Source organism: Gouania willdenowi, chromosome 3 (genome assembly GCF_900634775.1).
Source record: "Gouania willdenowi chromosome 3, fGouWil2.1, whole genome shotgun sequence".
Taxonomy (NCBI): domain Eukaryota; kingdom Metazoa; phylum Chordata; class Actinopteri; order Blenniiformes; family Gobiesocidae; genus Gouania; species Gouania willdenowi.
This window is the reverse complement of record NC_041046.1, coordinates 25,869,869-25,897,351: the sequence shown is the minus strand read 5'-3', so window position 1 is coordinate 25,897,351 and position 27,483 is coordinate 25,869,869. Positions and strand designations below refer to the sequence as shown.

General features: G+C 37.9%; 2 protein-coding genes across 11 annotated transcripts in view; one reads left to right on the top strand and one right to left on the bottom strand.

Annotated features, from left to right (window-relative positions):
• mybpc3 (myosin binding protein C3) overlaps positions 1 to 5,610 on the top strand; it is a 49,172-nt gene extending 43,562 nt beyond the window's left edge. For all 10 annotated transcript variants that reach the window (XM_028440717.1, XM_028440724.1, XM_028440704.1 and 7 more), the window contains 2 exons: positions 1,059 to 1,245; positions 5,381 to 5,610. In XM_028440717.1, the coding sequence (XP_028296518.1) occupies positions 1,059 to 1,245; positions 5,381 to 5,430 (237 nt within the window). In that variant the 3' untranslated portion in view covers positions 5,431 to 5,610. The remainder of the gene's footprint in view (positions 1 to 1,058; positions 1,246 to 5,380) is intronic.
• A 2,061-nt stretch (positions 5,611 to 7,671) lies between these two features.
• lgr4 (leucine-rich repeat containing G protein-coupled receptor 4) overlaps positions 7,672 to 27,483 on the bottom strand; it is a 52,060-nt gene continuing 32,248 nt past the window's right edge. The window contains exons 4-18 of the mRNA XM_028438725.1: positions 26,250 to 26,321; positions 24,473 to 24,688; positions 21,426 to 21,497; positions 18,961 to 19,029; positions 17,527 to 17,598; positions 16,762 to 16,833; positions 16,607 to 16,675; positions 16,449 to 16,520; positions 14,875 to 14,940; positions 14,691 to 14,762; positions 14,537 to 14,608; positions 14,292 to 14,417; positions 12,388 to 12,482; positions 12,238 to 12,291; positions 7,672 to 11,225 (exon numbers count right to left, since the gene is read on the bottom strand). Of these exons, the coding sequence (XP_028294526.1) occupies positions 9,817 to 11,225; positions 12,238 to 12,291; positions 12,388 to 12,482; positions 14,292 to 14,417; positions 14,537 to 14,608; positions 14,691 to 14,762; positions 14,875 to 14,940; positions 16,449 to 16,520; positions 16,607 to 16,675; positions 16,762 to 16,833; positions 17,527 to 17,598; positions 18,961 to 19,029; positions 21,426 to 21,497; positions 24,473 to 24,688; positions 26,250 to 26,321 (2,608 nt within the window). The 3' untranslated portion in view covers positions 7,672 to 9,816. The remainder of the gene's footprint in view (positions 11,226 to 12,237; positions 12,292 to 12,387; positions 12,483 to 14,291; positions 14,418 to 14,536; positions 14,609 to 14,690; positions 14,763 to 14,874; positions 14,941 to 16,448; positions 16,521 to 16,606; positions 16,676 to 16,761; positions 16,834 to 17,526; positions 17,599 to 18,960; positions 19,030 to 21,425; positions 21,498 to 24,472; positions 24,689 to 26,249; positions 26,322 to 27,483) is intronic.

The following is a 27,483-nucleotide window of genomic DNA, read 5'->3' as shown; positions in this document are numbered from 1 at the left end:
TCTACCCAAAAAACAAGCACATATTCGGACTCGGGGGGAATTGTGTTTCACATCTAAATATTGCATTTATCCATGGTTGAATAACATATTGCACCATTACATGTGAAATAGCGGGATCTTCTGAGTCCTTGCTGCAACAGATATGCAGAAATTGACGGACAGCAGATTGTGCTGCAGTTACGCAGCGGAGCAGTTTTGGATCCAGTGGAAATCTAGAGTTAGGCTGAACACCTAAACTGGTCAAGACCAGGTTATGAAGTGGATCAGATCTGAGCGAGTAAAAAAGTCCTGCCTCCTGACCAATCAGTTTTTTTGGAAAATGAGCTGCCCACTCTTAGAAGATCCTGGTTGGTGCAGATCTGACAGCTGTGCTTAGGAAAGAAAGATTATTATTAATATTATCCTTTCATTTACCGATGACATCCTTTAGGAAAAGAATACATTTACATCAGCAGGATACAACAATGAAACAATGCAATCTCATTCCAGTGTGTGATAAATTGAGGAGGACTACCTGAATAGAAACATGTCTGCGATGTAATAAAGTTAAACTGATCAGAGCGCTGTCCATTTATCATTCCATGGATTAATATTGAATAATTCTCATGCTTTTACGCATTAACAGTGTCAACGGCTTTCTGCATATGTTCTTTTATTTCCTGCCTTTTCTGCAGCAACAGTGTTGTTTTCGATCTGAATTATGGATTTTAATTCTTCATATTTTTAAAGAATTATTCCTCAGTTGCGACGCAAGTTGCTCTACAGTCTCTAAGCATTTGTGATTGGTCTGACGCTGAAATTTCCACCCCCGTCTGAAATCAACTCACTTAAGTGAGCATGCGTTCGTAGTAAAGGGGCTCTCTGACAGAGATAAATCCAGGATATACTTATCCAGCTTCATAGTACAGGCCCCTAGGTATTAGGATCAACAAATGAACACACCGTCCTCATTGTAACAATATCCACAAGCAAATCTATTGTTGGAACGATGATAGTAACTTTTATATCCACTAAATAAAGTCTTCAAATATCTAATTCACTTTGTTCTGCCTTGTTAGCCCAAAGTAACCTGGTACAAAAACAAAATGGACATCTCACAAGAAGCCAAGTACCGAATGCTCAGCAAGCAGGGCGTTCTGACGCTGGAGATCCGTAAGCCGTGTCCCTTCGATGGTGGAGTGTACATGTGCAAAGCAGTGAACGACTTTGGAGAAGCCATTGCGGAGTGTAAACTGGAGGTTCGATGTAAGTATCTTGTGTGATGTTAAAGAAACGTTGAGCTTCCTTATATTCTTACATTTGTCCTGGGTCATCAATGTAACGCCCCATTTCCCTGAGCTTTATTGATTTATTTGAATAACAGTTTCTTCAGTCAGCATGAAAGGACAAGTTTGTAAATCACAACTGGGACTCTAGGTTCAAGACCCACAGGCCCTTTTTAATGTATGTTTTTGTAAAATCTCCAGTTTTTCCCCACGAGTCCAAAACTTCTATATGTTAGGTTATTCTAACACCAACCTATCCATCTGTTTACATAATTTTCACACAACAATACTTAAAAATATTATACTTTGCTAATTTGGTACAGAAAATACATTAAAATTCAGTATAAGTTACAGCTTCCTATTTTTGCACTTAAAGGGGGGACTCATGTAAAAATCACTTTTTCAAGCTTTATTTCATGTTAGTGTGCCATTCCTCCCTAAAAAACATACCTCAAGTGTTTCTCAGATTGATTCACGTGTTTTTGAGTAATCTTTAAATCTCTTGCTCGCAGCGGCCTTTTCCTGCTGTTATGCTCGAGGGGACAAGGCCCCTCCCACTTCCTATGTTCTCTTCCATAGTTCAGCCCACAGCACCCGCCTCTGCAGATTTAGCTTTTAATTTACTTGTTTTTAAACACTTTTGGAAGAAACCCATGGCTTATGTTGTCTGTACTCATTAAAATAAAAAACAAAATAAAAATGTAAATAAAACTCGTACCCCTCCCCCGCTTCCAGCTCCGTCAAAACAGCTGCAGTCACAGCAAACAGCTGAGAGATAACTGCCATGTTTGTTCCAGGCAATTTTCAGATGACTGCTTTAAAACAAGAGCTTATTTGAAAGTGGATTAATAAGTACACTAAAAAACAATGCGATTCTTACTCATAAAGAGGACTACTTCTTCAGAGCCAGCAGCAGCAGCGTGTGTGTGTGTGTGTGTGTGTCAGTGGCGATATCACTTCTCCCCCGACCGTACGTTAGCATTCCTCACTTTCATAACCATTAAAAAATGTAGAAAGTAGCCAAATACAGCGCACAAGTAAACAAAATCCATGCATGTTCGTATGAGTACTGTAGAGGGAGTGTTCATGGGCACTTCAGACAAGCTCAAAGTTTTTTTAAAGAGACAAAGGCGAAATCGAAGCGTACAGAGGGAAATTTCTTTTAAGTTTTTTTTTTTTTTTTTTTGTGTAGCATAATTATTCGAGTATGCCTCAGAATGCTACTATATGCCTGAAAAAACATGATAGCCCCCCCTTTAAAAAATATGTGCAAATGAGAGGTATGGCTTTAGTGCTATATTAGCTAATTGGAAAGCCAATGATAGCATTTTCTCTAATATTGAGTATTTTATAATATCAAAACCGTACAATTAAAGCTACCAAATCATCACTTCCAGCAAGGACTTGCAAGCTAGCAAGCTAATATCTGCACTATTTTGTGTGTTCTTTCCAACTAAAATATACAAGCAAAGGCAAGTGGATGACTGGCTGCTCAATGTGTTTATAGTACAGCAGTTTTAGGTGCTCTTGAAAAACGAGGGGGAAGAAATGTGTCAAAAAAGCATGGTCTTCATCAGGGCTAGCAAACATTTCTGGTTGTGTCACACTTGTATATAGAATTAAAAGTAGTCACACGAAGCAAGCAAGGTGAGAGTCCTCCCACCAGTCTCACTCATTGGTTGCATGCATTGGGCACTCACACACCTGGTCATGGGAACCAATCACAGACTCGGACAAAACAATGAAAGGGAAAAACAGGTGATGTAAATTAAGTAATCTGCAACAAACAAAAGAGAGAATAAACCTGAAAAACATTAAAAATGAGACAAAAACATGAAAGGTCAAAATCATCATTTAAGCCAGGAAATTGTAAAGCGTCCAACTGATGGATCCAGAAAGCCTCCCTTTGATTAAGCTTCTGGATTCTATCCCCTCCTTTAATCAAAGGTTTAACATGTTCAACACCCACAATGCACAGTACAAAATAATTGCTATTGTGGTATTTATTAGTGTCTGGCCATAGGGTTATCTTGATTTCTTGTTCAAATAGAATATTTATGTTCAGGAAGTCGATTCTTCATATGTCTTTTCGTACGTCCAGTAGAGAAAAAAAAAAATAAAAATCTCTCCATGGACAAAACAAACAATATGTTACAATTACTGAAATCCCTTTTTTTGTAAGTTTTTTTTTTGGTATTAACATCCGTAAACTCTTTCTTTTGTGCAACATTATCCCGATGAGGACAGTGCATACATTTAAAAGTTATTTTCTTTTTCACTGGTAAGTGTGATTGCATCAATCTGTCCCTCAGAGTGGGTGCACGTCTAAAAGTCACAACAGGAGGTTCGAGAAAAATTTTGTTGATCACGCTGAATAATGGACCACTTTGTATTAACAATGTGTTTGATCTGTTTAGCATGTGTGCTATAGGTAGTAACAAAAAAAGATATGAGATATGGCTTTATATCTTGTGCTATTCTTCAGAAGACTAAGAGTATTTCACTCCAGGCACTGTACCCTGTCTAGAGCTTGTTGGATTGTAGTGGACTAGTAGCCTCTATCAAAGAAATCTGCGTGACATAGCCTTGGTGTGATTATTATGATGATGAAAACGAAAGGAATCAGTTCTGAGTATATAGCTTTTTCTAAAAAGGGTAGTATGTCATTTTCCCTCAGTGTCTTTCAAGTTGGTTATGTCCAATATTCAATCTACAATTTGATGTTTTTATTGATTGAATTCAATAATTTATGGAATTGTAATGGTTGTGTGTTTCATTGCCATCAAAAAACAACAAAATATCAAAATACATGTTCCTTTTCTCACAGACCCAAAAACAAGCAAGCCTTGTTAGGAGAAAAGCAAAATCCAACAGGGACATCAAAAACACATTATGATGAACAACTCAGTCTGTTCCAAAAGGAAATCAGAGGTGGGCTGTAGATCGTTCATTGTCATCAAAGAGTTAGATTGAATATTTTTTAAGTTGCCAATTTTGTTTAGCACATCAGTTGTATCTTCAATGAAGGATGAGAGTTTACAGACAAAAGTCAATATATTTTGAAGCTGGCGCCGTAAGAGTACCATTGCCAGAAATTACAGGGCGAATTGTCTTTAGGCTCCTTATACACCTTGGGAAGGAGGTAGAACGTAGCCATAACATGGTGCTCCACATTTATATCAGTATATACATTGTCAAGGGCCTGTTTTGAAACGCCATCTAATTATTTCTTCGTGAATCATGTCCAACAGGAGATTGTAATGTAGTCCTTCATAATGTCTGGTACTAAGTTGGCCTTGTATTTGTCCTTAGATAAAACAACTACAGCACCTCCCTTATCAGCCGGACAAATGACATTTTTATTGTTGGAAAGTTTGTTCAATGCCAGATGTTTTTTTATGAGAGAGATTGGATTTAGGAGTCAAAGAGTTTGGAATGAGACGTTTTTATTAACTTCATAATCTACTTTCTTTTGTAAAGGTCATGAGTGCTGGATGAGATGAAATCAGTTGCTGATTACTTAAATGACATCACCTGTTTCTCCCTTTCATTGTTCTGTTCGACTCTGTGATTGGCTCCCATCACAAGGTGTGGGAGTCCTGATGAAGACCATGCTTGGTCGAAACATGTTGGCTTTTTAATGAGATGGCCATTACAGTGAAGGCTTTTTAGTATTTCTTTTCCTCTTTTTAATTTTTGTTAATTTTGGAGTGCCTGGTTTCCCCATTTTAAAAAAAATAAATATATACAAACCTTTGAATCCACAACAGTTTCCAAGCTCATCAAGAGAATGTAAAATAAAGATAAAAAATAAATAAAACATTTTAACTCCTATGTTTTTGACTTCACTAAACCAAACATGTCCACTTTTTGCTTTTTTGTATTTTTCATTAATTAAAATCGGTCTGAGTGACGTCATAACAGCCAGTTGTAGGTTTTCCTTCAAGACTTGTAGGGTGTTATTACTTATTGGCTTCTTTGAGTAAACATTATTAGGTGTCACAAGGGTGGGGCCAAGTCAGTGTCTGAAATCTGTCACACTATTACTGGTTATTTCGTTAGTTGTGGTTTGTTTGCTATGGTAACCACCTTTCTTCCTATGTTTGTGCTTCCAGCCCAAGTTCCTAAAGTTGATAAGAAAGAGAAGAAAGATGCCAAGAATTGAGAGCCCCCCCCCCATTCTCCACCCTGACTGATGCCAAGAATAACTCTCCAGCTGCTGCTGAAGCTGCACTTCATTAATTGTTATTCAGCATTCAAGAAAATTCTTCAGGATTTCGGCATAATTCATGAATGTGGATTGTTTTTGGATATTAACAGAGAAGAAGACGAAAGCATGTGATTAAGGGCTTACTAGTGAATGGTTGTTCTATCAGTATTTTCAGTTTGAACACAGGAAGAAGTCAAAGACAGTATTTAAATTTAGATTGACAGTTTGTGTGCATAAAGACTCCCTGATATAAACAGTGTGCTTGTTTTATTGTGTGTGTGTGTGTGTGTGTGTGTGTGTGATCACATTGCTCTGCATCATCATAAGAGCCTAAGAAAAAATCTCATGGAATGAATGTGGATTGTCATTTATTGGAACAAAGCCTGGCTAAATCCAAAGGTTAAAGGCATGCGATTTATGTGCTACACGCAGAAGGATGAAATAGCTGGGATGTGTTGCACATGCCCAGTCCGTAGCTGAGTGGAAAGCATGTCGTAGACTCATTCAAACACTCATGACAAATGTTTGTCAGCACCTTCGTTAATGCTTTGTTTCAATAAGAGCCTTTGCCTTGTCTGCACATGCTGTCGAAGGTCAACACTACATGAAGTGCAATGTTTTTAGGACAACAATGCATGTTTTGTTATTGCACATAAATAAATAAATTTATTTGATTGCATAGTTGTGACCATCACCAGCCCTTCCTAAGGAAGGGTAAGAAATACTCTATTATCAAAGGGAGTATATAAAAAGAGATGACAGTGTTACATCTACATCTGAGGGGGAAGGGAACAGGGAAGAGGGAGTCAGGGTAGGACAATTGAAGGGGTGGGGAAGAGTCTACTGTTTTAGGGATCTGTTTTCCAAGTGTGTATCTGCTGCTTGTCACACATGTGAAACATAACTAACAGTGCAACGCAAAAAAGCTGAGCAAGAGGAGGACAAAACTCAATGCAATGATGTGTTTAGAATGTGGCAACTTGGTGAAGCAACTACAAAGATTGTCACTTAAGCCCCAGACTATAGGTTCTCCTAGATCAGGGGTGCTCAACTGGTCTCATCCTGGGACCCGCACCTATTTTTTTTTGTGAGACTGTCAATCAAAGTGAACGCAGAACTGTGCACGGAAACAAGGCCGCGCGTCACAACAGCAAAGAGGTAAATATGATTTTGGCTCTTACCTGACCCATAGACCTATATCAATGTGACCCGATGCAACCTTATGTTCGCGATGCACGTGCAGAAAATTAGAGGCTTCTGGTAGATTGGCAGAGGCAGTGGGAGGAAGAAACACTGGATATCAGCTTTAAGCTTTAAGTATTTATTTATTTTTGACCGGCTGTCCGCGACCCGTTTTGGGTCCCCACCCACCAGTTGAGAATCACTGTCCTGGAGTGTACAGGTTTTCGTCAGGTATTTGAATTTAACATAAAACATGATTTTTAGTTCATTAGTAAATAAAAATGCCCTGAAGGAGTGTGTATAGCTTATTGTCCATCTATTGACTGCTGACCTGACTGGGGTGTGCATTTTTTGCGCTGGGAGTAAACTATTAACAGCATTGGAAAAAATTAGGCATTATTTATTTACATTTATTCATCATTTTTTTTTAAGTTCTAATTAAAACCCATATATCCATGAAGTCCAAAATTCAAGTGCAACAATCCTATAGAGATAAAAGGAAGTAAACTATGAATGAATAAACCCTCACCTATGGTCATGAACTTTGGGTCATGACCGAAAGAACAAGATCACGGGTACAAGCGGCCGAAATGAGTTTCCTCCGTAGGGTGGCTGGGCTCTCCCTTAGAGATAGGGTGAGAAGCTCAGTCATTCGGGAGGGGCTCAAAATAGAGTCACTGCTCCTCCGCATCGAGAAGAGCCAGATGAGGTGGCTCGGGCACCTAATTAGGATGCCCCCTGAACGCCTCCCTAGTGAGGCGTTCAGGGCACGTCCCCCCGGAAGGAGGCCCCGGGGAAAACCCAGGACACGCTGGAGAGACTATGTCTCTCGGCTGGCCTGGGAACGTCTCGGGGTCCCCCCGGAAGAGCTGGAGGAAGTGGCCGGGGAGAGGGAAGTCTGGGCCTCCCTACTGAGGATGCTGCCCCCGCGACCCGGAAACGGCTAAGCGGGAGAAGATGGATGGATGGATGGATGAATAAACTATGTTACTTTACAAGGGTGACACAACGAGATTGAGTTCTTGCACTTTTATTCAATTTAAAAAGTAGAATTTCTACATGAACACATTAACAACTCGTGGAAATTTCACAAGAAAGAAAAAACAAAACAAAAACAAGATTCAATTACAGCTGAAATCAAGCAAGATATTTCCTAGAACTTGAACAATTTTGCAAGTTATTTATAAAAGATAAAAACATTTTTGATATTTTGGTTGAAAAAAATAAATCACAGTTTACAGTACATGAATTCCTCCCACATTTTTTTGTACATAACTAAAAAGCATGAGAACACACAAAGCCATGACAACATGAACTTTTTCTTCAACAAAGCACAGCTGGCAGCCACTACAGTCGAGGAGGTAGCTTCCTTAGTTAGCATTCCATTCTTGATTACAAGTCGTCCTGTCAAATAATTTACAAATACATAAAGTGATGTTGGAGATTTTCACGAGACAAAAAAAGAGACCATGAACAGTAAAGTCAACAATGAAGTGGAAATGGTTTTCGGAAAAAAAGAAAAGGACAGAAGGATATTGTGGTTCATTGGTGGGAGTCTCACCAACATGGGTTGAATTCCTGAGCGTGTACATGACGTGTACTTGTGGATACACGCTCTGAGGGAGCATCCGCCCAGATGTGTACAGTCACGCTCAGCAAAGGCAACACCACTCAAACACCACCTAACGCCCCACTCAGGTGAACTAGATCTGCATTGATCTACATGGTCCCACAGAGTCCAGCACTGATCCATGAGCTCAATAACAATAAGTCTTTTTCTCCTAGTTTTGCACCAGCAAAAAAAAAAAAAAAAGCTGTGAAAGCATGTCTTGAAATATTTGTGGTTGTTAAAGGACTGCTCTCAGCGCCTCGGCCGGCATCCAAGTCTCAGTTTGTGTGAATGAAAAGAAGCAGAGCTACATTCAGGATTATCACATTCAAACTTGTTTGCTGATCACTTTCATTCCACCGCCTGACTGTTATTCAGACAAAACATTTGACTTTTTTCTAAGTGAAATTTAACACATAATATATACCTTTGACATAAAAACATTTGCTAATTCTTTAAAAACAGCTTGTTTCATAAGCAGGTGACGTCCAACTTACACATGCCATATATGGATCAACAACTGTTCTTTCAGGCAAAAAGATAAGTTAATCAGGATCTTGAAGTTAATCTCAGGTGTCTAAACCCTAAAATGTCATAGTTCAAAAAAACTAAAACAAATAATTATCAAAAGATCTTTTAATCAACAACTGAATCCATTTTATCTGTAATTAAACATGTCTAAACAAAAATCTACAACAAGAAAGAAACCTAATGTTGAATGAGATCCAGCTTCATCACCGAAACCAAAGACGCCGACAGGATATATATATAAAAAAAAAAACCAAGAAATATTCTTCAGAACTACAACAATAATGACCGACATCTCTATGTGCGAATTGTTAAGGTAAAGAAAGAAAGAGACAGCGCTGCTCTGGTGAATGCTTGTGTTGCATCATACAGTTGATTTATAATTTAGAAAGCCACTTATAATCCTCTCAGCCCAGAATTTCCTCCTCTTACGCTTCCTAATCCAAAAATAAATAAAGCTTTTCAGGACAGCTAGGAGAAGCTGTCGATAAAACAGTGATGTTTGCTATTTTAATCACAGTCGTAAAAAAAGGGCGTGTGCTTATTAACTGCTCTCCCATGCCAACACGTTTCCATCATAAACAGGAAGGGCCAAAGCCACAGATGATGTTGTCTCTTGGCGAGACACCCTCATGATTACATTCAGAAAAAAGAAAGTTCAGTTTGATTATTACATCTGCTACTTTTATGTGAAAAAAAACTGATGAAAATCAACTATGTCTCTGGTGTGTGGTAACATTTTTTAAAAAACCGTCTTTGACAGCCATCTGAACGCACGGTGCAGGCACTGGAGGCGACTATTGTTTTTTGCGAAAAGCAATTTATATTAACACCATGTGCTTCATTTAGAGAAAAACCCACGTTCCCTTTGAATGAATAGTTGCAGTTCTGTCAACAGTAATAAAGGACATTAAGTGCTTGATGAATTGCAGGATTCGTGGCACGTTTTGTTAAAAACAGTTTTTTCCCCCAACTCTTTTAATGAGTTCATGTGACTGATGAGGAGAAGCTGTAGTGTGGCCCTAGTCCTTGACTCGAGGTATATTGTAAGAGTAGTGTACGAGAGGAAGTCCTCTGCTCTGGCAGAAGCAGGCCCTGCCGCAGGCCTGGACCTGGTCGGAGCTGTCTGACACAAACGAGTCCCCCTCATCGGCGTACTCTGACTGAGCCGAGGGCGTCCCGCTGTCTGCCCAGAACCCTTCAGAGCGCTGGCCAACAGCTGGTCCTGCCAGGAGGGTGGGACAGCTGTGAGATTTCACCAAATGTCTGCAGACTGTGGCAGACAAGGGAGAGGAACAAGTCCTGGCCCGCAGTGCTGCCTCGCACTGTTCGCATACAACGGTCTCCCCACAAAGTTGAGAATAAACCCCACAGTCATAGCCGAGCTGGGAGGAGGAGCCTTCATCTGTGAGCTCAGACCCAACGCCACCATCGTCTCTGAGACCGTCAGCGCCGGCCTTCACCTCTCTGCCTGAGCTTCTGCGACCGCGTAGCCTCAACCAGTCCTCCCTGAAGGCCGGGCTGAAGAACACGTAGAGCACGGGGTTCAGGCATGCTGGGAGTGGAAAGAAAATCAGGGTTACGGACTTGGCGATCTCTGGGCCACCGGCCGTGGAGCCAGTCAATAGAGGGGCGAAGGAGAATGCCGCCACGGGACAGAAAAAGATGCAGTTGGTGAAGATGAGCCATGCCACGTGCCGCAGGGCGCCCGTCTGCTCTGGGTCGGCCAGCTCCACCCTGCCCAGGTGGCAGTATAGCTGCGTGTACACGGCGGCGGTGAACAGGTACACAAGCGCGTTGACCAGCACTAGAATGACCGTGACGCTCAGGGCTGGACCGTCGCCACCAGCAAACGGCAGGCAGAGCGGGGACGATGACTGCTCACCAAAGGTCAGGAGGGTCAGACTGGCCCCTGCAGCAGCCAGCAATCCCAGCAGCCCCGCAGCCAGGCTGAAGCGCCACTCCCATCTCAAACATCCACGATGGCCACTGCCAGTCCTCCTTGGTGAAATCATCACTTTCCCAAGAATCCTGCGTACAGCCATGCTGCGCTCCACAGCCGCCAGCGCCAGCAACAAGATGGACCACTCCGAGGAAAAGACCGCCAGAGCTCCTGTGATCTGACAGCCGGGGCCCATCTCCCACCACATGCCGTACTCAGCGAAGGATCCCCACGTGGCGATGTCGAGCACAGTCAGCACGCCCACATACAGACCCGTGAGCAGATTGGCCAATGCCAGCAACCCCATCAGTAACCGGGCTGGAGACAGAGACGGAGACAGGAAGTGGGTGTGTCCGGCTGCTCGGTGGGTGGGAGAGAAGGTGGCGACGAGCACCAGGCTGTTAAAGACCAGCGACACCAGGCAGATAAACCACACGGTCAGACGGATCATCCAGTTACCGAGGAGGTGCTCACAGGGCTTAAAGGCTCCTACGGAAAGACACAGTTTAGTTGGATTTGGGCTCATTTCACATCTCATGCACCAGAGCAGTGGCAGGGTTGGGGTCAATTACAATTACATTTTTAACTATCCTTGTTCAATTACAATTCAATTATAGTTACAATAATCAGCATTTTTTCAAATTACAAATAAAATACAATTATTATTTTTCTCCTGAAAATCAATTACAATTATGTTCTCAATTATTAAAGTCCAATTACAAGGTTACTAACTTTTATTCATATAGCGTTGTGATTATTGTATGCGTTTTTTCATGTCTACAATGTCATTTTATCATCTTTACATTTATATTTTAGTGCATCGATTACAATATCTTATGTAAAAGCCCATCTAGGGACAAGAGTTGGAATTTAGCAATTGCTATAATTCAATTACGATTACAATGGAAATAGATTACAATTCTGATTATAATTATGTTAAAATTTTAATAAATGATCAATTACAATTATAATCGACCCCAACCCTGACGAGTGGTTCTCAAACTTTTTTGGCTCAAGAACCCCCTTTCTTGTATTTTTGAATGCCCAGTTTTTCTGACTAACATTTTGCTCAGAATACTATGGAAAAAAACTACTTTAGAGCATAATAATGGAATGAATGAGTGAAAACACACATTTAAAAAAAACGATACACTCATTTAGTGTATCTTCATTTTGTGTGTTGCTAGTAATAGTAAGTATTTTTCCTATAGTGTGTGTTTTTGGTGTCATTTTGTGTATTCTATTGTTGTTTGTCTGTACTTTTTATTATTCAGTATATTTTTCTATTATTTTTGTGTGTTTTTTTGGCTGGTAATATTTAGTATAATTATCATTTTTAACTAAAAAATAAACATTATAAACACCCATATTTGTAATGCGTTAATTTATTAATTCCGCACTCTTTCTCTCAAGTACCCCCTGAAGTGATATCACGTACCCCTATGGGTACACATACCCCCATTTGAGAAACACTGCACTAAACGATGTGAAGTACACGTACCTGGTGAGGGCGAGCAATGCATGATCATGGAGACTCTCTCACTGTCGTCCCCACCTGTGGGTGAGAAACAGTTTCCATCAACACTTAATAAATAAATGAATAAATGAAGAGGAACTAAACAATAAATAAAAAATGACAGTGGCCCCCCACCTGTAGATTTTTTACTATCATCCTCAGAGGAACCTGTGGCTGAGTCACAGCCAACGAAAGCACAGCACTGGTAGGCGTATGGGACCGATATCGACCTAAAGACAAACAACATTTGTGCGGAGACGGTGAATGTCTGGTTGGGGTACAACGCTGCTCATTCACCGTATTGGTGACATGATGCAGGCTCAAGGATAAATAATGCACCAGTTTACAGACAATTCATCTCCCTGAATGCTCCCAACAGCATTTAGATCAGGGGCCAAATACGGAGCAGGTTATCTTAGGTGGGCTGCATATTTAAGGAGGGACGATTATTGTGCTCTAGGCTGCACTTCTATGTACAAATAAATAATAAAATATGTACGGCACTGATAATATCAAAGCAATAAGTGACCGATATTAGTACCTGCAGGATCTTTTTTATTTTTATTTTGTAACCAATTTTTATGTAATTTGGGGAGATTTTGTGTAATAATCTGAGGAAAATTGCAGAATTTTGAAAGAATTAAAAGTTATTCTAACAATTTGAGATTAAAAATGACTTCCATCATATGATAGCGTGGGTAGAATATAAGCCCTGCTAATGTTGTAGAGTTTAATTGAATTTGTGTTATTTTGCTATCTAGCTGAGATATCTACATCTGAATTAGTTGATAATTTACACAATGATTCATGGTTTCTCTGACTTTTTTTCCTACTCCTGTGGGCCAAATTGAATGCTCTCAAGGGCCAGATTTGACCCCTGGGCCTTGAGTTTGACAAATGTGATTTACATGATAGGGTAAGATTAGATTAAGACCATAATATTAAAAAATCTTTGGCCAAATTTGTGTAACTATGTCCCAAATGCAGGAGTGATGCAAGATAGTTTAAATATACTAAATTGCTCAGTTAGTTAATGTGTTAATTTTTCTTAATAAACTTGAGCAAAGGTTGTTTAATAATTAACAAATACAGAGCCTGTACTTTGAGTTTTGTTCTGAAAGGTTAAAAATAAATCATGGTGCTCTGTCCATACAGCATGAGATGATGAGATGTGAGATATTGAGCTAAAGCATCCGTTTAACCTAAAGAATCTTGAAAAGAAAAAATAACTATCGTTTTTTTTTTATCACTCCAGACATTGTACCATTAATAAAAGTAATTGTAAATCAGTAAGTAATTGTAAATCAAGAAATAAATGAATGAATGAAATAAACATCTTTAAAGGCTACATTTTGCACTCGCTACACCAACTCTGGTGCAATATATTCTTTGCAATCTTTCGCCCCCTGCAGTCACAGATTTTTTCGGGTCAGGGATTTTGTTTATCAAATTTCGGTAAACAAAAGAGGTTTACATCAACTTTTATTTTTTTAACTTTTACTGATTTTTAGAGCAACCCAAAGCGGCACAAGTTGTCATTTTGACTGAAAAAGATGGTAAATAATCCTGAATGATATCACTCCTGTAGAACTCGATGGACTAAAAAGGGCGATTGGTGTCATCAATGATGTAATTTCAACATGGCGGAGCACAGGCTGTCAAACAGTAAACTACTCCCATTTTTAAAACGAATATAGTGCAAAATAATGCGATTTGATAGGCATAGATCTTCTCATAAAGACATTTTAAAGGTTTGAGGCCACATTTGTAAAAACAGTGGAGGATCCCTTTAAAAAAGAAATTACAAAATTTGAATGCTTTTTCTTTTTGTGTCTTTTTTCCACATTTATTAGAAATTAGGACAAATGAGGGATCATGTTGAATCCCTGACCTGGATTAAACTCTATTGGTTTCAGTTCTATAACCAACGCCCTTCACCCTGAGGCCACCAAACTGTCTGTGCAACTCAAATCTTCTACGTTCCCTATGGCCCGTCTCAAACATTCAAAGTTTACGATGCCAAACAAGTTCTTTCTTACCTGAGTTTGGGAAGGTTTTTTGCTGACAGCACATTTCTCATCTGCGGGTTCCCTGAGAGTTTGAGCTGACTGAGAGCAGTCAGACCAGACGTTGGGGTTACATTCAGAGAATTCATGCTCAGGTCTCTGCAAAAACGTCAGCACACATCGACTGTTTCATTCAATGCAGCCAGAGTACGAACTAAAAATGAAATTACGCATTAATGCAGTTGTTGTGTAAAGACGGTAAAGTTGGTCATACTCACAAGTTGGTGAGCGCTGTGAGGGTAAGGAAAGCATCTCTGTGGATGACGCGGATTTCATTTCTACTCAGGTCTCTAGTTGGCATAAAAACACATTCATAAAGTCAAAAATCCAAACTCAGTGTGTGTGACAGTGTGTGTTACAAAGTAGACTCACAGCAATCGAAGAGAAGAGAGACCTTGAAAAGTGTCCCTGTCAATTTGTTGAATGTGGTTGTGCTGGAAGCTTCTATATATATTTAAACATTATCACATCAGTAATTAGTTTTTAGGTATAAGTTTACACTTTTATATATTTATTTTCCTGGTCTAAACTTGATCTTAAAATAAGATCTACTCACATTTCCTGGAGTCGGATGCATCCCTGGAGGGACGGTAGCTGCTTTATCTTGTTGTAAGACAGATCTCTGATGGAGGAAAATACAGATTAAAAACTGGACGACCGGAACCGGTTAAACAGAAATCCCCACTACAGTAGGAATGTAACATGCCTTTCTATTAATGAATAGGAACACTGCCTTCTATTTTAATTTACCAGTTACATTATTATCATTATGAGCCTATATTGCAGAGATGGGCAACTTCGATCAGAGCGGGGGCCACAAAAATGTGATTGTCTAATCCTAGGGCCACATCATCAACATTCATATCATTTAGAATAACAACCAATCTGAGCATTAAAGCAGAACTAAGTAACTTACACTTAGTGCTCCTCCCAAAGGTCCCTTTTGGTTATGTCACTGTCGTAAAAACTCCTCACCCCCCGCCGCCTGCCCCACCCCACAGCTACATTCAAACATTTGCTCCCCCAAGACCGTAGCAACCGATCACTGAAAAATCCTAATACAACAGTGACGCTAAGGGTGCTTTCAGACATATAGTCCCAAGTGACCATGTGAACATTATGAGGAAGAGAGACAAGTAAAATAAATGAATGATGTGGGAGTAATACGGAGGGGAGTGTGGAAATATGTGTGATTTGTTTGTTTGCTGACAAAGCGGCTCTGAAAATGGATAGATGACAGATATATAGATAGATAGATAGATAGATAGATATTTGTGTGTGCGCTGCCCGATGGAGCACTCGGTTGCAAGTGTGTGCGCGTGCCTGTTGCACAATCACACAAACTGTCATTGCGGTGTGTGTTGCTGCTGAGCAATCACTGCACGGAGTTTCTCCGTTCCTCAGACAAAGGTCTTCTCTGCCTTTTTTTTGCTGGCTCCGCCATGATATAAGTTTGAGAAACGTGAAATTGTGTGTTTATGAATTCATTTAGTCTATTTTCTTGTCAATAGGGCAAATTTTTGTTGCCTTTTTGTGTATTTTTTGTGTTGTCATTTTGTGTATTTTTCTGTCATTTTGTGCTATTTTGTTGCCATTTTGTGTGTCTTTGAAGTAGTTTTATATACTGTATGTATGTTGTTTTTGCTGTCATTTTGTGCTTAAGTGGTTGTTTAGTGTGTCTATCATTTTTATGTAATTTTGTTGACATTTTGTGCATTTTTCTGTCGTTTGCTGCGTTGGGCTTCATATAACTTCAAACTTCGTGAATTACAATTTTGTTTTGGGCGCCACACACAATTAGACCAAGGGCAGTCAGTTGCCTATGTCTGCTATAGTGGTTCAATAAAACCTCTGAAATATGCTGTGGTAAGCATTATCAAGCCAGTCAAACCAAAACATTCATTCATTCATTTTCAGACCCACTTATTCCTGTTCAGGGTTGCGTGGGGTCTGCCGGTGCCAATCTCCAGCTCAAACCAAAACATTAAAACAATTTTAACTATGCAAATACAACTTCAGATAGATGTATACTACAATGCTGTGAAAGGTAAAAGCAAAGTAAGGATATTGCAGAACACGTTAAAAAATAAGATAATCATTAGTACTACTGGTAAAGAAAAGAGATCTCACAGGGTCCGAAGCAACTTGAGATCCTCACACAGATCCGAGGGTACGGATGAGATTTTGGTGCCAGACAAAGTCCTGAAAACGTATAGTATAATTAGTCACTTGCTATTCCAGAGCAAATCCACAGCATGGAATGTTACGTGTCACTTAAATTCACTTACAGACTCTCCAGATTATTTGTCCATGTCAGTATGGGAAAATCCTGCATCATACTAGCCCCGCGTAGCATCCTGAAATGTGTGTTAAGAGTTTTAAATTTAGTTCATGTTACACAACGTGTAAAGGGAGGAAATTAGAGTGGTTGACAAAGACTTACAGAGAGTGCAGATCGGACAGATTCTGAAAAGCTGACACTCCCACAAAAGAGAGTGGGTTGTCGTAAAGATGTCTGGGGAAAAAAAAAGAAACAGAAGGGGTTCAAATTATTACATCTTCAGAAATGGCTCCATCTTTTGGACAATTATCCTTTGTAACCTCAAACTATGGAAACTACACGTGCATGGCAGAGACTAGGGATGTCCCGATATATAATTTTTTCATTTTTGATATGATATCAATATTGCAGCCTTGCGTATCGGACGATACCGATATTGATCCAATATCAGCATGAATCATACATAGTCTTTATTTTTTTTTGTTTGAATTTTTTCGTTTTTACGTCTCTCTCTTTTCTTTAATAAAAAAAATAATAATTACTTATTTTGTAGTGTGGAATGTTAGAAAAGGCTTGATCAAGTGATGTCGCTCAAACATAGAACAATAGTCAGCAACAGTAGGGATGAGAAAAACTGACCCATTTATTATTAACCCATTAGTTACATAATTTTTAACCTTCAACATAATATCGACAGTATTCTACAAATGAATAAAAAAATTATTAAATAAATTAAAAAATCTGAAAATCCGGGAATTTCAATCCAATATCTTATATTTGTTTTCAGGCTAATATCGGACCAATATCGATATTGAATTGGGACACCCCTAGCAGAGACCACACGATACATCCTGGATATAGCGGTACTTTCTACCAGATGTGATACTTCTGAGGAGCATCAGTGAATCAGGAGGACTTTGGCCTTACATGGTTCGCAGCAGAGGGTTGTTATGGAAGGCTCCTTCTGGTATGGAGGCAATATCGTTGCTGTGGAAACCTCTGTTGGGACCAAGGTCAAAAAGACACATGACTTCACAAAGATATGTTTTTTTTTAAACAATAGAAGTTAAATGCCCTTCAAAATAAAAGCATGTTAGCAAACTGCAAAATGTTTTCATTGAATACTAAGGCGGAAAAGCCAATATTTCCTAGAATTGGTCTTTTTGTTTCTGTATTTTGTATTGTTGTGATATAAATAAATACATTTTTTTCATATCTAATTGTTTTGAACTACAGGTATTTCTCAACAGAGGTGAAAGTAATGGACTACAAGTACTCACATTACTGTAATTGAGATGCTTATACTTTTTTTGAGTATATTTCTAAATCAGTAATTTTACTTGTGCTTAAGTACATTTTAAAATAAGTAATGTTGTTTTAAAATTATCAACGTACATTGTGAAACCACAAAAAAATTAAATGACCAGACAACAATCACAATGCATCACATCATAGCCGACCAAAGCAGTTTTTTCTCAGTTTCAGAGTTCATAAATTTATCTTTACTTAGAGACTGAGAAATTTAGAATTTTGAATTGAATTCATTGCTGTTCTGTTATTTTATTTTAAAAATAACTATACATTTTGACAAACATTTTGTTTCATACAGATGCCTTTGAGGAAAATAAATGTGCCTGTTTAAGTTTATACATGAGATGTGTACTGTATACAAGGGAACTGTGGCAATATTTATTACCAAAATAAAATGTGGGGGTTGAAAGTAACTTGTAACTTACTTTGAGTCCTATTTAATTGAGCTACTTTTTACATACTTGAGTATTTTATGTATGACTTACTTGTACTTGAGTATTTTATGTATGACTTACTTGTTCTTGTACTTGAGTAACAGTACTTCTACTTGAGTAGGATACATCAGTACTCTTTACACCTCTGATTTACAAATACGTAAACACAAACAGTGACGTGCCATCAGGGTGGCAAGGTAGGCAGTGCCTACCCAAGGGTGAATTGATATTTTGATTATTTAATTATAATTTTTTTTTTTAATTATCATATAATTATAAATCATTAGATAGATTTACTGAATAATGTCCTATTATATACAAAGTAATCTCAGTTAAGACAATGCCAGTGCAAAGTGTCATCATACATTACCTGTACAACAAATGTTAAAGCTTAAAGTGATTAAGTTAAAAAAAAACAAAAAAAACAATAAAACCTAAATGTTAAACCACTGCATTAAATTGAATGCTAAGAAACAGAACATGTAGCGTGTATCTTGTCTTACTACATGAGCACAGCACTGCTGCCATTATGACAGGACCCTTTAACAGTTCTAATGGACCTTGAAATCTGCCACAATGTTGCTCTGTAGAAGCAGAAGCTCAGCCTCATACTCACAGTTCCTTCAGTTTGGGAAGGGCCACTATGGCTTTGGGGAAAACCATCAAATTGTTGAAGTTAAGATCTCTAGACAGAGAGAGACACAGGAAGTCAGAGCTATTTTCTTACATTATGATGATGCACATTTTGACAATGTGAACACTATTAAATGTGAGTTTGCTTGTTTGTAAGTATTCACTAAACAGACCAGAGCTCAAAACTAGGCGTACTCGGGATTTTACAATTCCAAAATTCAAGTACACAATTCCATTACAGAGAAAGTTTGCACCGTGGATGGTCAGCTCTTAAAAAAAAACAAATCAAAAATTGATTTACATAATGACACACAGACATGACCCTGAAACACTAACAAAATATTACTAGGGAGATACCAGGGTTGGGCTCAATTATAATTGTAATCGTGTAATTGAGGATTAATTGCAATTATGGCATAATTGAAAACGTCTGTTGCTGTTGTATTAATAATTTAATTGTGATTAAGTTCAGATAATTGACTTTGTAATTGTAATTGGCATGGAAATTATTCAAAAACTACAAGTTAATTAAACGCAAAACTGGGGAACCATGTTACAGTTCTATGTCTTACATAAATATATATAACAATCATTAAAATATATTTCATATCAAGTTTTCCAGTCAGTTCTCTTAACCATTTAAAAATAATTTGAAATCTTGGGGTAAAGTGACAGAAAAAAGGCTCAGACGCCCACACCAAATACATTAATACCAATATTTTTATGGATTCAGAAGCTTAACAAGGTAAAAAAGAGATGAAAAACAAATTGAATTAAATATTATTTTTTTATGTATTTTACAGCAGATTTAAGACATTGTCAAATTGACCAGTTATCATAAGAGATGCTAACAACAAGCTAACACAAGAAAGTTACGTTTTATGGGGTTATTTATCAAAAGCTCAGTAATGGTAATTTAATTTGAACTTTAGTAATTGAGAACGTGAGTGTAATTGACTTCAGTGGAAAAATAATAATTGCAATTTCATTTGTAATTGGAAAAATTGCTGGTCACCATAATCATAATTTAGTTGATATGGATAATTGAATAACTGACCCCAACACTGGTAGATATCATAAAACAACACAACTTCCTGTGTGACAGTAGAAGTGTCAGTTAATACGTTTCTAATAGGTCAGTACAATTTGTAGCGATTGGTTTATGATGCAGTAAACATTAAAAAAAAGTAACTTCCATTTCGAGGTTTCTTATATTCAGAAGATGCTACAAGCTAGCTGTGATGTAGCTAACTTTTGAGCAGCCAATTGTTTCTCATGAGTGTAATGCCCATGAAAATACATTGCTGCATATTGCATTGCTTTTAAGATTAAAAGCTGGAAACAACTGTCTTTTATTGTTTGTGTCTACAAGGTGCTACGCTATATTTTAGGTTATGTCTTTGTGTTATGCTAAGGTATGTTTTGTTTCAGATAACATGAAGTGAATGTAATGCTAAAAGGTATATAAAAAAAAAAAAACACTGAATGCTTTCCATTTACTTGGAACTCATATTATGCTTTTCTGTCATTCATATTATCAATAAAGACATAAAGAGTAACTAAACCCCAAAATCACTTTTTTTGTATGTAGTGTTGTTGATTGATCCTAGTCCAACTCTTGACATTTTAGTCAAAGTAATATAATTTGGCACAGGAATCAGTGGGTATTTAGGTACATCTGGGGATTTTTGTGTGTGTGGGTGTGTGTGTGTGTGTGTGTGTGTGTGTTTTTACTTGTTTTTCAAACTCGGGATTGGAAGTGGCTGTGCAACATTTAGCCAAGTAGTTTTCATATAGTACCATAGTAGTTGCTAAACCAGTTTCTGTTTGGCTTGTTTTTCGTTTGAAAATGTATGCATCTTGCTTTGTCAGTTTGTGCCCCTTGAACGTCTGCTTTGACCTCAATAAAGAGTAACTAAACCACAAATCCACTATTTTTCTGCTGAAAACAAAAGTATTTGGGGATGGCATTTTAATCAAAGTATCTCAATTTGGCATATTTCATTGTAAAAATGTCAGAGTGACTGCCCTCTATGGGTTGAAAGCTGGCTATTGCAATAGAATTTTGCTATTGGCTGTTATTGGTGGTTTGTGAAGTTTTGGTGGCTTCTTATGTCACTAACCACCACCACTGTTGGCCCCGCCCCTCCAACAAAAACTAGCGCCTGTTGACTCTGCAATCGGTGTCGAGTGGATTGGATTGAGAGAGTTATGATTAGAGAGGTACAGTGATTATTGAGTAGATAGTTAGATTGTTCTTTGGAGTTTTTTCCTATTGTAGACTGGGTACTCTTTAACATTCACTACAACACTTAGTAAGTGAAAACAAAGAAAAACTGTCACTCAAGATTAATCATTAGCTCCAAGATGCAGATGAAGTAATTAAAGAAGGAAGTGGAAACATTGATTTATGAAGGACTGGAGCAGGTTGGGGAGTGGGGTTCTTACAGTGTCTCCAGGTTGACGAGTCCAGCAAAGCAGTTGTCGTCAATCTTCTTAATTTTGTTGTTGTGGAGATGCCTAGAAAAGAAAAAGTGACTTTACACAGATCTATGCATCACACAAGACAGGTATCAAATTGTCTTTAAATCAAGCTTTGTTTCATTTATATGCTTTCGTGAGACGTCGCACAAATTATCTCTGCCTACAGACTCGTAGTGTATCTGCAGGAAGGTTTACTTAATATTAAAGGTCTTTTTCTTCCTGTTTATGCTTTTGTTTATATCAGCCCAGAAGCAATGCCTCTCAGTGCAGGCATGCTGGTGGTTCTGTAATCCAGTCATTGGGATAAATGTGATTTTTGGATTGATTCCCTAGATTTGGGAGGCACCACTTAGGTGAATAAGCTGCTGCGATGAAAGGTGTTTTGCAAAATTTCCCTTCATACATAAAACGGCATAATGATGTTATTACATTTCTGCTCAGTCTTAACCAACTTTTTCAAAAACATTCAAAATGAAGCCCCTGGTGGAACATTTGGTGTGTGAGTGTAGAGCACAGCAAGATACAAGCAGCAGCTTGTTCTGTTGACTAATTAACATGTAAGCTAAGCTGTGGAAATGCGTAAATACCACTCTGCGTTTGTGTTCTGGAGTGATTTTGTAGTCACTCTATGTACATGTCCTGAGTGAGGAGCGGCACAATGCAGTGATTTGTAGAGAAGAGAGGATAATCAGTACAGGACTAAACAAGATTGAGAGCTCCTTTTAAAGAAATGTCGACATTTAACTTCAACCAAATCTATACCAACTGATCAACAATCATTATTACACCTTGAAAACTACAAATAAAAACTTTAAGTTTCAGTTTAGTAATTCCACCCGACAACCTTTAAGATTTAACACCATATATTGTTGAGAATTCGCTGTAATGAGGACAATTAGTTTTATTTTATTTTTTTACCTTGGGAATCGAACAAGATTAGCATTAGCCTAGCGATAACATTGGCTAGCATTAGGATTGGCCTAACAATATAATTAGCCAAGCCTTAGCACTAACCTATGATTAGCCTATAATTAGCACTAACCTAACATTAACATTAACAATAGCATTAGCCTCGCATTAGCATTAACAATAGTATTAGCCTAACATTAACAAAGCATTAGCATTACCCTAACAATAGCCTAGCATAAGCAGTAACCTATCAATAACAAAAACCTAACATTAGCATTAGCCTAGCAATAACATTGGCTAGCATTAAGATTAGCCTAACAAAATAATTAGCAAAGCCTTAGCATTACCCTATGATTAGCCTATAATTAGCACTAACCTAACATTAACATTAACCTAACATTAGCATTAGCCTATAATTAGCACTAACCTAACAACATTAACCTAACATTAGCATTAGCCTAGCATTAGCATTAACAATAGTATTCGCCCAACATTAACATTAACCAAGCATTAGCATTACCCTAACAATAGCCTAGCATTAGCAGTAACCTAGCAATAACAAAAACCTAACATTAGCATTAGCCTAGCAATAACATTGGCTAGCATTAAGATTAGCCTAACAAAATAATTAGCCAAGCCTTAGCATTAGCCTAGCAATAACATTGGCTAGCATTAAGATTAGCCTAACAAAATAATTAGCCAAGCCTTAGCATTAACCTATGATTAGCCTATAATTAGCACTAACCTAACATTAACAGTAACACTAACCTAACATTAGCATTATCCTAGCATTAGCATTAACAATAATATTAGCCTAACATTAGCCTAGCATTAGCAGTAACCTAGCAATAACAAAAACCTAACATTAGCATTAGCCTAGCAATAACATTGGCTAGCATTAAGATTAGCCTAACAAAATAATTAGCCAAGCCTTGGCATTAACCTATGATTAGCCTATAATTAGCACTAACCAAACATTAACAGTAACATTAACCTAACATTAGCATTATCCTAGCATTAGCATTAACAATAATATTAGCCTAACATTAGCCTAGCATTAGCATTTACAATAGTATTAGCCTAACATTAACATTAACCAAGCATTAGCATTACCCTAACAATAGCCTAGCATTAGCAGTAGCCGAGCAATAACAATAACCTAACAATAGCATTAGCATAATATTGTCCCTAAACAAACATAAGCAATATCATTAACCTAATATTAGCATTAACCTAGTATTAACAGTAGCCCAGCATTAACATTAGTCTAGCATTAGCCTAGCATTAACACTAATCCAGCATTAACATTAGCCTAGCAAAAGCCATAACCTAGCAATAGCATTAACCTATCATTAACATTCACCTAGCAATAACTTACCATTAACATCTGCCTAACATTTGCAAAAGTTGAAAAATAATAACCATATTAAAATAATAATAATGCTACTACTACGACTACTATTACTACTACAACTATTACAATAACTACTACTACTACTACAACAACTAATAATAATAATGTACTAAAATAGTTGTTGTCAAGAATGTCTTCATATTCTCACTTGATTTTTTTGCTAAGCTTCACCAAGGCTACGATACTGTAGCTCACAAGCTCAGGCTACATTGAGCTGAACTTACATGTTTTCTTATGAGATACCACAAAGGTAATTTTGTCTGTCAGTTTTAATGGTTGATGGTTGGGTTGTTGAGTTAGAACAAAAAAGTATAGACGTCTTCACTCCCCCAGATTATCTTAGTGGACATCGGTATTCCTGGACAATAACATGATTCTTAAAACGATCCCAGAGGCAGATCCTGCTTTGTTTACCTGCACATACATGTATGAAGCATACATGCAAATAGGCTTTTTCTGCCCTGAAGCAAAATGGAGCCTGTGGAAGGCTTTAACACTAGAAGACTGTTTACTGAAAGCCTTTATTGATATGCCCACAGCATGCTTAAGGGAACTTGTCAAGTTACAGGTGTTGTGTAACATCCAGAGTTGACTTTAGTTTCAATTAAAGGTATTGTCTTTGTGCACTTAAAAGGTTTAGCCAAAAAATAATGGTTTGATGAACAAGTGTAGCTAAAGTGTAACTTACAGAACAACAAGACTGCTGAGGTTTGCAAAGGCATTGTCTGGTATGTAGAGGATTCGGTTCAAAGCCAGAGTCAGAGCCTGAAGGTTTTCCTGGTGCCTTAAGGAGCCAATGGGGACCTCAGTCAAGTTATTGTCGTCCAACCAGAGGTGGCGTAGCTGCTGCAGACCTTCAAAACTGTCTTCGGGAACTGTTGTGATATGATTCGCATCCAGGCGCCTGGCAGGTCGAAGAGGTTAGGAAAAGGAAAGTAAAGACAATGTATTAACTAGGTTTTAACCCAGAAGCCAGTGATGCAACAGTTACTGATGCACTTTTGAGTTCCAAAAGTAAATGGTGATTACTTGTGTTTCAAAAATGCAAACAAAATTAGGGACTAACAAACCTGTAAAACCTAGTGAATACTATTATCATGGGCCGACATTTTAGCATGAAATTGTAATCTTTCTTTAATTTTCACAGTAAAACAGGTCTGTATGATTAAATTTTGACACCCACTTGTGTGGGAAACAGTATGCTCATAAGTATTAAAGCCTCCAACAACAAAGCATTTGACAGATGACTCCTGGAAACTCCAGAAATAATTTGAAGAAGCTAATGAAATATGATGAATACACAAACGCTCTTTCATTATAACAGCTATGTCTTCTCTTGCAATTCTAAATGAAATGTCTCATTCTCCCTCCAAATTCCTGAAGTGTCTAGGCTTGGAAGGAAAACAGTGTTTGATTGACATTCAGCTCTGAATCTTCACTACGCAAACCCACAATAACTTCATTTCAACCTTCACAGAAGGACGACATCTGATACGAAACACAAAAAAAGACGAGGGAAGAAAACAGGATGAAGGAATAAAAAGGACAAACATCTGGATTGGTTACTATATTTCTTTACTTGAAGTAATGCCAGTGTATTGCTAATAAAACATAACGTCATCTTTTCACAAAATGACTTAAAAGGAGCAGAAAATGTCAGGAGGTCTGACTGGAGAGATTTAAACAAGCTGAAATAACCAAGTTCTTGACAAACATGTCAGAGATACCAAACAAGAAAAGTTAGTGGAAAGCTGACTACATTTCTAATGAAGGGCTTATTGCATAATAAACATGGCGACGAGTAAAAACTATATGTCAATGACTTTAGAGAGAAAATGGAAACTTTAGTTAGTGTTTAAACTGTTATTGGCTACTACTGATAATGCAACCACCTATCTCTTTAACCACAGTGCAGAAATGCAGAGTTGAAGTGCTAAGAAAAGAAGGCTAGGTTTATTATTAGTAACGGTACCTGTAAAAAGTTATCACAACACAGTCCGTAAACTTGCATGTGATGTTCTTTGAACCACAACTAATAACAGCTCTTCAAAAACTGTTTGTTCAGCAATTATTTCTTTCCAGGTTCCCTGCATGCATACCATGGTCAGACTGCAGCATTTGCTCTTTTAATAACTTTATGGGCAGGTTTGCTGGTTTGGCAAGTTTGAGCGGATGCTGAGTAAATATATTGCCAATATTTTCTCTTCCAGCACTTCTTTCTGTCCAGATATTCAGGTTAAACATATTTTCCATTAACCACAAATCAAGCAGATCACAGGAGCTATTTAAGAAACTGGCCAACACGGAAGTGCAAAGGTAAGTTATTCTGAAGAGTATCATCAATACAAAAGAGTATTAAAATCATCTGTGCAACAACAAACAATACATTGTCAATAGGTGAAATGAGGGGGAGTCATTTGATTTAAAATGCATGTATTTGTGCATGTGTGTGTTGGATGACTTACAGAGACTGGAGAGAGTGAAGGTTCTTCAGGGCTGCACTGGGAACTGTCTTCAGCTGATTGTTCTGAAGCATCCTAAAGGTAAAATAACATGACCATGTTTCAATCTGAAGCTTAAACACTTCTACATCTAGCATGAAATAAATCCATATGGACAAATGGATTGGGTCTGGTAACTGCTTTTATAAACCTTTCTGATAATTCTTATTTTTCATGTGGCTCCAAATTTGAATAAAAACTATCTTAATCACATTACCTCATTTATTATTGTTCATTGTTCATTTGCCAGGGACTTCAAATTGTTCGTCAGTGTGTCTGCGCCTTGTTTTTTTTAACACCACTAAATGAGTCAAATTTTCACCTCTGTGTATTTGTTTGTTTGTCTTTTTGCAGGATTGCGTCAAAAGTACTTAATGGATTTTAACCACACTTTAACTAAAAACAGACCTTACACCATGGGAGATTCCATTACATTTTGGAAATCACAACTGATTCTGGATCAGTTTTTAGTTGTTTTTTAATTAAATGGAAAAATCCATATCTCCCTAATTTCAAAAATGAATATCTCAGTTCGTAATTGAACAATGAAATTTTACTCAGTTACAATATGTCGAGTTTCATTCAGATTGGATCTGGATTGCGCAATTCATTACATGAGCGATTTTTCTCAAAATGGGTTTACCAAAAAAAAAAGAGCCGAATGACTCTTTATTAATAGAGATATACATTTCTTCTAACCCTTTAAAGTGTGAATGATGATGGTACCATGATCAGGATCACTGATCCAGATAAAAGCGAATATTGAGCAAAAAAGATATTCGGTGTTTGGCGGAGGTTTGCACTCTCTGAGTGCACTTTTGTTAAATGAGGTCAAACTACTTCCCTTTGTATCGCCTTGTGTCGTTACATGTAAACTGTGAAAAAAATCTTGATATGTTAAGCACTTGTACATTAATCCTCAGAATTGACTTTAAAGTTCTGCTGCTGGTGTATAAATCTGTGAATGGGTTTGGTCCAGAATACATCAGTGAGATGTTAGTCAGGTATGAACCCAGCAGTTCTCTCAGATCTATGGGCACAGGTCAGATAGTGGAGCCCAGAGTTCACAGTAAACATGGTGATGCTGCTTTTAGTTGTTATGCTGCAAAGAAGTGGAACAAACTGCCAGCAGAGCTGAAGTCAGCATCCAATGTGAACATTTTTAAATCAAAGTTAAAGACACTCTTTTTTTGCTACT